This window comes from Zalophus californianus, chromosome 11, assembly GCF_009762305.2.
Source record: "Zalophus californianus isolate mZalCal1 chromosome 11, mZalCal1.pri.v2, whole genome shotgun sequence".
In the NCBI taxonomy this organism is placed as follows: domain Eukaryota; kingdom Metazoa; phylum Chordata; class Mammalia; order Carnivora; family Otariidae; genus Zalophus; species Zalophus californianus.
In genome coordinates this window covers 85,635,790-85,648,103 of record NC_045605.1, presented here as the reverse complement: position 1 = coordinate 85,648,103, position 12,314 = coordinate 85,635,790, and the positions used below count along the sequence as shown (strand labels likewise).

Sequence of the window (12,314 nt, the reverse complement as noted above, 5' to 3'; positions counted from 1 at the left end):
GATTTATCAAAAAAGTAATATTGTAATTGTATGACAAATTCTTATGATAAACATATCAGAAGAATAAGTATTAAAAATTATCCTTAATTTTTTCTTATAATGATGTTTTAAATTATAAAAATAATATAACCACATTAGAAATTTTGAAAAAACAATCATTCCATCACACACAAGTTATTCATATTTTGGTATAAATCCATCCACTTTAAAAAATCTTTGCATTAGGATAACTTGGGATTCCTGTTAAAAAAACAGAAGTCCACACTTCCTTTTTTTTTTTTTCATTTGAGAGATCAAGAGCATAAGCAGGGGGAGGGTCAGAGGGAGAGGGAGAAGCAGATTACTGGGCAGGGATCCCAGTGAGGGGCTGGGTCCCAGGACCCCAGGATCATGATCTGAGTGGAAGGCAGACACTTAACCGACTGAGCCACCCAGGCGCCCACAGAAGTTCGCACTACTCTGGTGATTGCACATTAAAGTTTGAGAGCTGGAGGGGCACCTGAGTGGCTCAGTTGTTAAGCGTCTGCCTTTGGCTCAGGTCATGATCCCAGGGTCCTGGGATCAAGCCCCGCATCAGGCTCCCTGCTCAGTGGGAAGCCTGCTTCTCCCTCTCCCACTCGCCCTGCTCGTGTTCCATCTCTCGCTGTGTATCTCTCTGTCAAATAAATAAAATCTTAAAAAAAAAAGTTTGAGAGCTGGAGACGAAAGATAATTTTTTTAAAGAGCCCCTGTTATTTTCATTTCAAAATTACATAATGTACTTTTATTATTGATTTTTAAGTAAACTCTACACCCCCAATGTGGGGCTCAAACTCATGACCCCAAGATCAAGAGTTGCGTGCTCTACCAACTGAGCCAGCCAGGTTCCCCCATAACACTACTTTTAATAGATAAGTTATGAGCAAGTTCTAGTAAGCTTTGTAAAATTTATGTGTATGTATATAATGGGCTTATTAAATGGAGGCATTTTCCATTGGTTAATGACAGATCCAGGAATCTCTGATGTCAAAGTTCAAGTTAAATTATTTTAATTTCTTTTTTCTTTTTTTTAATTATTTAAAAAATTTAAACCAAGCTTTTGTTATCAGGTAGATTCCTGTACAAGCCTATAAAACTGCTAAATATTAAGAATATTTAACTTCTAGTAAGATGTTTTCATGTAAATACTAGTCAATAACACCTAGGATAATGTTTTAAAGAAGAAAAACGGACTAGTAGGGTAACCAAAAGCAGGATGTACATATGTTCTTGTGCTGGTTATTCACCAATGTGGAATTTTTCACCAAAATGGAATTTGAATATGATCTGCAGCATAACTTTTGCTTTTCTCCCAAATGGGGCCAATTATAACAACATTGCTTTTTTTGGTTATTTGGTTTATATAGCTCTGTTTAGAGACTATGTAATGAAAAGTTTATACTCCTTTAGTTCATAATTTTGTTCATTGGTATGATTTATACATCTGGAATGTCTAAATGCTTTATTTTCTTTTCAATCCTTGGAAACTGTTTATAGTACATGTTCTTATCATTCCTGTTTTATAAGTGGGAACACTGATGCTGAGAGAAATTCAGTATATGATACAAGGTGATCAAATTCTTTTCTTTTTTATCACAGTGCTTTACCAAAGCAGGTTGATATTTTAAAAATTTGAATGTTTAAAAAGTAATGAGATGATAGCTGCTATGTTAATGCTATCAGTATAGCCTCTAGAGAGGGGCTGTTGAATATTTATTAGTGAATTAATGAATAACAATCAGTGACTAGGTATTCAAGACCAGAGAATTCTGTAGTTCTTCTACATACATGTATTGAATGTAATACCAATTGAAGCAATAAATAATGCATCCAAGATAGAGGAACAATTCATGTAGAAAAAAACCCAGATTTTTTGGTTTATATTTCTTACACAAAAAATAGATTTTTTTCAACTTAAATGCATAAATGAAATCATATATGTAGTCTCTTTTTTCTTGTCTCTAGTCTTCTACCCTTAGAACTCTGCCTGCTGTAACCATATTATCAACTTTGTGTGTATACCATATTTTCTCCATGCTCATAAAATAATCTACAAACATAGATATGTACAAATAAGATTTATTTTTTTTGATCATTGTTTTATAAAAATGAATTCTATTATACACATTTTAATCTTTTTTTCATTCAGTAAAGTCGTGTGAAACTCTCCCAACTTACCCTTTATATATAGCTTTAATTCATTTTGTATGGGTATATAATATTCTATGATGTGGATGTACCATAATTTATTAAACCATTTCCTTGTTGGTGGACATTTACTTTGTTAACTGTTTTTGCTGCTACAAAGTTAGCAGTAAATAACTTTGTACAACACCTTTGTATCCTGATGCTTTTGTTTCTATGGGGTAGATCCAAGAGCAGAATTGCTAGGTCAAAAGGTATATTTTTTTATTTGAATAGATTTTGCCAATGGCTTTCCATAAAGGTCATAACAGTTCATATTTCCTTGAGCAGTATATGAACTCCCTTTCCTCAGACCACTTCAGTAGTTGTTAATACCTTTTTTAAGCTTTTACCATACTGATTGGTATAAAGTGATATCTATTATTTTGTTTTTCCCATTTTGGAAGTTTGTATGTGTTGCCACATTATTTTTAACCATTTGCATTTTCTCTTCTGGGAATGGCCTATTCATATTCTTTGCCAGTTTCCTCTTTGAGTATTGGTTTTCCTGGCCAGTTGTGAGAACTGTATATAATTTGTCCTCTGCATTTGGGAAGCTGGTGACTTGAACTTACTTCACTCCCACTTTCAGCTCAAGCTATTTACCTCTACTGACCAAGCAGGGGAATGCAAGGAAACCTCAGGTTTTATGGCAGCCTCAAAGAAGAGGGCTGGTGGAGAACTTAAGGCAAAAAGTAAGAAACTGACCCATAAAAATACTTGGAACGCCTCAACTGCCTTTCTACCCCTAGAGGAATGTTGACATCAGCGTGACTCCAGGAAACGAAAAAGGAGCAGAACCAGCAGGCCGAATCCTCCCTCTTCTTGAGCAAAGATTTCTTTCTGGTTCTTTGTCCAAGGACTGTGACCAACCTATTTGCTATCTACATCTGCTACATAGGTTTCATGGTAGAGAAAGGGTCAACTACCTAGGTCTGCCAACACTGTGCTTCGGTGAATAGACAGAAAAAACAGCTGCACCCTTAAGGATCCAGCAACAAGAAAGGACTGCTAACTAAAACTGTCAGGACAGGCCCCTAACAAAATAGGGGAGAGAGACAATAACAAAATAATATGAACACAGCAATATTGAAAGTACAGTATTTTTAAAAAGCCAAAACCCATTATAACTAACTATAGCAATAAGTCAAATGAAAGAGAATGGTAACATGGAGACCTAAGTTTTTGGCCTGGAAAATCTAGTGGAAGAAATAGTTTTAAACCTGGACCAAAAATTCAAACACAGGGTAAAAATAATAAATTTTGAGGATAGAGCAAGGAGATCTAATGTGCATAATTGGAGTTCTAAAAGGAAAAAAACAGATGGAAGAGAGGCAGTAATTTTTTAAAAAATTCTTGAGCTGAAAGACCCCTGTACCTGTAATTTCAAGGGGCATGCTGAATTCCAGGCAGAATTTGTGCTAATAGAATAATAAATGGCAATTACTCTGTGCTCACTTTGCCAGGCAGTGTTCTAGTGGCTTCGTATTAACTCACTAAGTCCTTATCAACAGCCTTAGAAAATAGGTACTATCATCCCCATTGTTCAGATAAGGAAAAAAGAGATTAAGTGGAAGTCCATGGAAACCCAAGAGGTCTGACGCCAGAGCCTGACTGAGCCGCCTCAAAGTGCAAAACTTAGATATATCCTCTTAAAATTTATGAACTCTGAAGAGCAAGAGGTAATCTTACAAGTTCCACAAAGAAAGAGCAAGTTATCAGCAAAAGAAAAAAAGTCTGTCAGCAAAATTCTCATCTGCATCACTTTAAGCCAGAAAATAGAAAATTTATATATACTACTGAGAGAAAAGGACCACAAGCCAAGATTTCTTGAACCAAATTAATCACCTACCATCTGATGAAGATACTCAGAGAAAGGGGTATCTAATAACATTTAACTCTGGTCTTTGCACATGTTATTCCTCCTGCTTGGAATACCTCCTCCCTTTCTTTACCAGCCTAACACCTCGTCCTTAACATCTTCACTTTTTCCAGGAAATTTTTTGCAAGTCCCCAAGTCTGAGTTTTATGCTCCCCCTAAGTGTACCCATAGCACCCTACATTTCCCCCATTTTGGCACAACTTTTCCCCATAAAATTTTAAGTCCTCTGAAGACACAGGCAGACATTATGCATGTTTTGTTCGCTGTGGTAGCTGCAGTTGCTGCCACAGTGCCTAGAATATAGTAGGTTGACTAGGTGACTAAAATGTAATTGTAGTCAAAGTTAGCAAATCTTTTTGCTACCATACTCAGATTGTTCTAGTATAGCTATTCAGGGAAAACAAAGCTTTAAGTAAAGTTTGTCTTCAGTAGATACATAAAGCTTTATTCAAGTATGCCTTGTATATATTTCTGTATCTACCTTGTGACTATAATTTTACAAAATTTGAAATTTATAAAATTTCAACATAAATGTATGAAAAGCTGTTATGTATAGAATCAGTTTACATAAAGCACATTTGTAATGCATAATTATCCATGTCATGCTCAAAATTCTGTTTGTTATTGTGTAAAGCAGAATTAGTTGGAAAGTATAGGGATGAATTTGCAAGATTAGTCAAAAAACTCTGGCATGGTGTTTTAATACTCTAAAAACAATAATGTTAATTCTGTATTTTTCTGTTTCTCTTTAGATAAAAGCTAAAAATTATGACAAGGTTGAAAAGGTGAGTCCTCATTAACATATTTTGAATTTTATGCTGAAGTTTAACTTAGGACTTAAACATAGGCAAATATAGTAAAATGGTAACAATTGTTGAATCTAGGTAGTGATTATATAGTTCACTGTACTTATTCAGTTTTTTTTGTATGCTTGAAAATGTTCATAATAAAAATTTTGGAAAAGAAAATATACTCCACTGACCAAAATCATCAGAATGATTTTGATTATCTAACCTGAAAATAGGAGGGATTTGTTAAATTTGCCATTTATCTGTAAGAAGATAAATTCATGAAAAGAGCTGACTTTGTTTTTTTTAATACTCCATTTTGCCCATGTACATGTGGAATTTATTTAACTGTGGGTTCTGATAATATTTTCTTGTATTTATAGCTATTTCAGAGATGCCTTATGAAGGTTTTGCACATTGATTTATGGAAGTGTTATCTTTCATATGTTCGAGAAACCAAGGGTAAACTGCCAAGTTACAAGTAAGTTAAAACAAGATCTTAAGAATACAAGTTATCTCCAGGCACACAGTCAATCCCACATAAACTCACACCTTCTCTTAACTCCGGGGAGAAGAGACTTAGGAATTTGGAAATTCAGGGTTACCTGAGGAGTCAGTAAAACTCACAACAAGGGCTTCAAAGAAAGTCTTATTCTGGAGAATTGAATCACCCAAGCCCTTCTATGTTGAAACACTACATTTGCAACACCAGATCACTTTATTGGTAGGCTTGTTGTCAAACTTCATAAAAAGTGTCTTATTACTTGTCATAGCACTACCCTTGGCAGCTTACAATGCAATGTGCTGCCTATGTATTCGAAGGCATCTTTGACAGTTCTCTCATAGTGTAACTCCCCACTATGACTTACACCCACCTATCCATCTTCACGGACACTCAATAGTGGACCTTCTCAGATAGCTATTCTTGTGTATAACAAACAAGCTATTCTATAACTAGAATTCTATCTTTATTTCCTTTTCCTCATTTTCTTTTATCTTATATTGAAGAGGAAGTTCTTTCTTCCTAAATTTTACTTCAGAGCTAATACATCTTCAGACATAACTTACCTCCTTAATCAGAGAACCAAATATTTCCACATTTGAATCTGCTACATGTAAGATTAGGCAATTTAAAGGATATAAGGATAAGTGAAACATGGGCTTTATCTTTGATGAGTTCACAAACAGTAGGTAAAAGAAAGTATATAAATTAATGACATTGACAAACTAAACACAAAAGAACTATTTTCTCTATGTACTTGGAAAGATATCTTTACATTTTTGCTTATTCAAAGGTTCAAATGCTGTCTTGATCATATGATCAGAAGTTATAATTGTTTTTTTTTTTAAAGGTTTTATTTTTAAGTGCTCTCTACATCCAATGTGGGTCTCAAACTCACAACCCCAAGATCAAGGGTCACATGCTCCACCAACTGAGCCAGCCAGGCACCCCATATGTTTTAGCTGTAGATATATTTTAATAAAAAAATACTTGTTTTTAAAAAATCATGCCTTTCAGGGTGCCTGGCTGGTTCAGTCAGCAGAACATATTACTCTTGATCTCGGGATTATAAGTTTGAGACCTGCGATGGGTGTAGAGATTACTTTAAAATAAAATATTTAAGAGGGTGGCTGGCTGGCTCAGTTGGTAGAGCACGTGACTTTTGATCTTGGGGTTGTGAGTTCATGCCCCACATTGAGTGTAGAAATTGCTTAAAAATAAAATCTTAAATAATAAAATCTTAAAAATAAGCAAACATGTCTTTCACATTTATTTCAGAGAAAAAATGGCTCAAGCATATGACTTTGCACTAGATAAAATTGGAATGGAAATTATGTCTTATCAGGTAGAGTTAAGTTTTCTCCATATATACACTTAATAAATTTGAAAATATAAAGAAAAGATACTGACATTTTATTTTATTTCTTAGATTTGGGTGGATTACATCAATTTCTTAAAAGGCGTGTAAGTATTTTTATAGTTTTTTTTTCCATGTGAACAGTTGCTTTAGCTATAATATAATTGATGGCATTTTTTTAATTCAACGCCAGGGAAGCTGTTGGATCTTATGCAGAAAATCAGAGAATAACAGCTGTCCGAAGAGTTTATCAACGAGGTTGTGTTAATCCAATGATCAACATTGAACAACTCTGGAGAGACTATAACAAGTATGAAGAGGTAAATTAGGCTAGAGTAGTTCATTATTATAACTAAGCCATTTTTAATTTTGTTTGTTTTTAATTTTTATGTACTTGGATTTATGGATTCTAACCTCTGTAGTAGCTGCTAGATTCTAGCCTGCTACACAGGTCTGTTTTTATATTGATTGTAATCAGAGAACTACTCCTAATGTTTTTGTAAGGTTTTGAGAGTCTCCTAGTATTACTGAGTTATTTTTTAGAGAATACCCTGGGAGAAATTAAAATTCTTACAAAACCATTTATATTCAGTGCTAAACCATATACATACACATTGTCATTCATCTCTTATGAAATGGGAATTAGAATGGGAAATTAGAATTGTTTCCAGTAGTATGATCAGTTGCATTGCAGGTCTTTCATGTAGTTACGGTGCTGTGACTTATTGGCTTGCAGTGGGGCTGCAGTCCAAGATCTTTGTCTCACTGGCATGTTTTTTAACCAGCTGAGCTAATCAGCTCATATATGTAAACATACAGCCACAGAAGCTGTATCGTTAAAAGAAAGTTTCTCATATATCCGTTGTGATGCAGAAGAACTACGTGGGCTATTCAAACTGTTCTCTCGGGATCCCTGGGTGGCTCAGTCCATTGGGCGTCTGCCTTCAGCTTAGGTCACGATTGTAGGGTCCTGGGATCGAGCCCCATATTGGGGTCCCTGCTCAATGGGGAGTCTACTTCTCCCTCTGCTTCTTGCCCTCACACATGCTCTCTCTCTCTCTCAAATAAATAAATAAAATCTTTTTCAAAAAAAAAGTACGGAGACCTAGTTAGAAAAGGGCTTTTAAGGCAAAGTGCTGGCAGGGCACCTGGGTGGCTCAGTCGTTAAGCGTCTGCCTTCGGCTCAGGTCATGATCCCAGGGTCCTGGGATTGAGCCCCACATCGGGCTCCCTGCTCAGCAGGAAGCCTGCTTCTCCCTCTCCCACTCCCTCTGCTTGTGTTCCCTCTCTCGGTGTCTCTCTCTCTCTCTCTCTCTCTCTCTCTCATAAATAAATAAATAAATAAAATCTTAAAAAAATAAATAAAGCAAAGTGCTGGCTATTCCACAGATTCCATGATGAATCTGTATAGCATTTTTTTATTAATAGAATTTTATATGAAATAATAGACCCTTTCCAAATCGTTCCTTATCTTTAGAAATTCCTGACATGGAGACTTACTACCAGCTCCTAATAGATATAAGCAGATCCTCCTTGGTCCCTGAAGCATGTAGTGTGATTGACCTTTATTAACAAAATCTTTTAAAATACAGAATTGAAAATGACTTAGTAAATGTACAAATTAACTGTATTGTGCTAATATTAAAACATACTATTAAAACATACTTAATTTTAAAATAATATACATTTCTCTTTGTTTTTTCCTAGGGTATCAATATTCATTTAGCTAAAAAAATGATTGAAGATCGGAGCCGAGATTACATGAATGCTAGGCGTGTAGCAAAGGTATGGAATTCCAGCAGGTCACTTCTTTTGATGAGTATGTTGTTTATACAAGAGCTTTTCCTGTTTGGTGTTTCTCTTGACATTTTCAGTTATTGGCAATCTTAACCAATGAGAGTTTCATCGTCTGAGCAGATATATTTGAAATGAAATGCCTCTTTACACACATTGAAGGACAAATATAGAATAAATCACGTTTGGAAGAAATTTTTTGAAATACTTAAAAAGGACATGGAGACAAGTCTCTACCTACGATTGATGAATTAGTTCTTATGCTTTCCTCATACATGCTTGAATACTGTACTACTTTGTGGTCTCATAGCTCTCAGGGCCAGATTTTTGTCTTATGTGCGTACCTTTCCATTCGTTGACACTGTTAGAATTAGGGAACAGCCTAGTAATACAAACTATTGAAATTTTAAAAGACAGTTTCTCCAAAGATGGCAATAATGATGCCACCAGATCATCAGTCATGTTGATCTGTCAGCTCCTCTGTCCTGGAGAGTGACCTCCTAGATCACCTACAGAGAGGGCCCAGGGGTGTTCTGTTCACTCAGGCCTGGTAACCTCTTTTTGGGTAAGTCATCCTCTGTTATCTTTCTCCCTGCTCTTCAATAGTTTTTAGATTATATTAACAAAGTTGTATTTGGGGAAAATAGGCATTTTGAACAAAGTATTCCAAACTGATCAACTCTGTTCCATATATCTGAGTTGTTTTTAGGCTTACCACGAATTCTAAATGCTTGTTATCTAGGAATATGAGACAGTAATGAAAGGTTTGGACCGCAATGCTCCCTCAGTGCCTCCTCAGAATACTCCCCAAGAAGCCCAGCAGGTGGATATGTGGAAGAAATACATACAGTGGGAAAAGAGCAACCCTCTTCGTACAGAAGATCAGACGCTTATCACAAAAAGAGGTAATAAGATTAACCCTCCTGGGACTCCAGTTACATATATGTTCAGCCACTTGATATTATCCCACAGGCTATTTTTTTTTAAAGATTTTATTTATTTATTTGAGAGAGAGCACATGAGAGTGGGGAGGGTCAGAGGGAGACTCCCTGCTGAGCAGGGAGCCTGATGCGGGACTCAATCCCCAGACTCCAGGATCATGACCTGAGCCGAAGGCAGTTGCTCAACCAACTGAGCCACCCAGGCGCCCTCATAGGCTATTTTTTACCTTCAGTCTTTTTTTTCTCTTATGTTCTTCAGATTCAGTAAGTTCTATAGCTCTATCTCCATCCATGTTCACTGACCTTTGTTTATCATATCCAATCTGCTGTTAAACCCATCCAGTGAATTCCAGATATTATACTTTTTAGTTCTATAAATTTCCATTCTAGAAATTTTGGGGAGCGCATGGGTGGCTCAGTAGGTTAAGTGTCCAACTTGATCTCAGTTCAGGTCTTAATCTCAGGGTCATGAGTTCAAACCCTGCATTGGGCTCCACAATGGGTGTAGTGCCTATTTAAGAAAAAAGGGGGTCCTGGATGGCTCAGTTGGTTAAGTGTCCAGGTCTTGATCTCAGGGTCATGAGTTCAAATCCCATGCTGGGCTCCACACCCAACATGGAGTCTACTTAAAAAAATATATTGTATTTTTTTATAGTTTCTTTTTTATAGTTTCCATTTCTCTGTTGAGATTCTGTGTTTATTACCATCTTTTTCTTTATATCCTTGAACATATTTATAAGAGTAGTTCCAAAGTCCTCATATGCTGATTTTCAACATGTGGGCCATCATGGAATTGGTTCCTTTTTCTCTTGACTGTGGGTCACATCTTCCTGTTTTGTCAGAGTCTAGACATTTAAAATTTTTCTTTTGGGGGCGACTGTGTAGCTCAGTCATTAAGCGTCTGCCTTTGGCTCAGGTCATGATCCCAGGGTCCTGGGATCGAGCCCTGCATCAGGCTCCCTGCTCTGTGGAAAGCCTGCTTTCCCTCTCTCACTCCCCCTGCTTGTGTTCCCTCTCTCGCTGTGTCTCTCTCTGTCAAATAAATAAATAAAAGAAAAAAAATAGTAAAATTTTCCTTTTGGACATTATACAGATGTCCAAATGCTACATTGTAAAGACTGGGTTCTGTCATCTTCCTCTGAAAAATGTTGAATTTTATTTTATCATGGGGTTAAATTACTGACAGATCACCTGGACCTTGTTAGGATGGATCTGTTTTAGTTTTGCCTTTAATTTCGCGGTAAATCTCTTTGTCTTGGGACAAAATCTTTACTCCTTAAACAGAATGGGAAGTTCAAGGTGTTTGCCCAGACCCTCTAACTTGATGAGACTCAAATTCTAAACTTGGTCTCCATTACAATGGGCAACTGCTGAGAAACCTATTCAGCTCTTTCAGCCTTCCTGCTTTGCTTTCCACTTGAGCTCTTTGTATTCTTCCCTGTGTAAGTATATTTTAGAGGCCAACTAAAGATTTGAGGGCATTTATGCTCAGATATTCAGGCTCCATCCTCCGTGGCTCTCCCTTTGGGGGGGATTTTCCCCCTTAATTTTCTGCCTATTCTCATAGCTCAGAATGCCATGTTACTTTCCTCAAGCCAGTAAGACTTCAGTATTTGACTTGAGATCTAGCTATCCCAGAACTGTACACAAAGGGATGTGTCCCTGAGGGGAAAAGTCATATTAAATATGGATCTTACCCTGTGTGGTTCTGATTTTTTAAGGGCTCAATGTTCTTTGGTTTCTGTCTTGGCCTTTGGTTTCTATTGCTCAGTCTCCCATGCCTTTAGGTTTTGTTTTTTTGTGGTTTTTCTTTTTTGGTTTATGATTTTTATTTTCAGGAGAGTTAATCTTACAGAAACAACTCTGCTACTGTCAGAACTAGAATTTGGAACTTGAAACAATTCCTCAGTCTTGTCACTCTTATCTATAAGCCTTTGCAGATAGTTTTCTTTGCCTACACCATGTTCCCTGCTCCACTTACTCTCTCATCTGACCAGATTCTATTCCTTCTTCAGGTTTTGCTTTAGATGTCAGTTCCTTAGGGAAGCCTTTCTTGAGTCCCTAAACTATGCTAAGTTCTGCTGCTGCAAGTTCAAGAGTACACTGTACTTTCCTCATCATAATAGTTAGTACTTTTTATAATTGCCTTTGTGATATCTTCCCAACACAGGGCAGACTCCTTAAGTATAGGAAGTCTTAGTCACTGATACATTCAGGATCTCTCACATTCCCTAGCATATAGTTTGTGCTAAATAAATACTAATTTGATAAATGATAGATGGATGGATGGGGCTTGGGTGGGTAATGGTGCCAGAAGTCACTACAGCTTTTATTTCTAATTATCATTCATTATTGACAGCCCTGTTTTAGCCTACTAAGTTTGTTGTGATGCTTGTACTGATAGTTTCATAAATATTTATTTTAATTGAATGTTGTGAATGTCTTCCCTAGTTATGTTTGCTTATGAACAGTGCCTGCTTGTACTGGGCCATCACCCTGATATTTGGTATGAAGCCGCCCAGTATCTTGAGCAGTCAAGTAAACTGCTTGCAGAAAAGGGGGTAAGTATTCCTCTCCCCACCTTTGGCCTTTTCATGGTTTTAATAGAGCAAAATTTGCTAAAAATATAACACTGAATTTTGGTAATGAACTATGGGTGTTGAAAATGTTAATCTTATGTCAATATAAAGCTTAGTGACACTGTTATATGTGGCTACCTTAGTCAGAATTAAAATATAGGGGCTGTTTTTTAATCTGTTAAAATGATGAACCATTTAGAATACTTGTATGATTCTTCTGTATGCTGTCTTTGGAATTTTTTTAGAATCCAGAAATGCATATGTGTCCA

The 12,314-nt window shown here is 36.4% G+C and overlaps 1 protein-coding gene across 1 annotated transcript in view; it reads left to right on the top strand.

Moving 5' to 3' along the window:
• Positions 1-12,314, top strand: part of CSTF3 (cleavage stimulation factor subunit 3) — a 69,579-nt gene that overhangs the window by 44,493 nt on the left and 12,772 nt on the right. The window contains exons 4-11 of the mRNA XM_027581442.2: positions 4,837-4,869; positions 5,256-5,353; positions 6,653-6,719; positions 6,804-6,838; positions 6,925-7,051; positions 8,439-8,516; positions 9,268-9,430; positions 11,918-12,027. Coding sequence (XP_027437243.1) covers positions 4,837-4,869; positions 5,256-5,353; positions 6,653-6,719; positions 6,804-6,838; positions 6,925-7,051; positions 8,439-8,516; positions 9,268-9,430; positions 11,918-12,027 — 711 coding nt within the window. The remainder of the gene's footprint in view (positions 1-4,836; positions 4,870-5,255; positions 5,354-6,652; positions 6,720-6,803; positions 6,839-6,924; positions 7,052-8,438; positions 8,517-9,267; positions 9,431-11,917; positions 12,028-12,314) is intronic.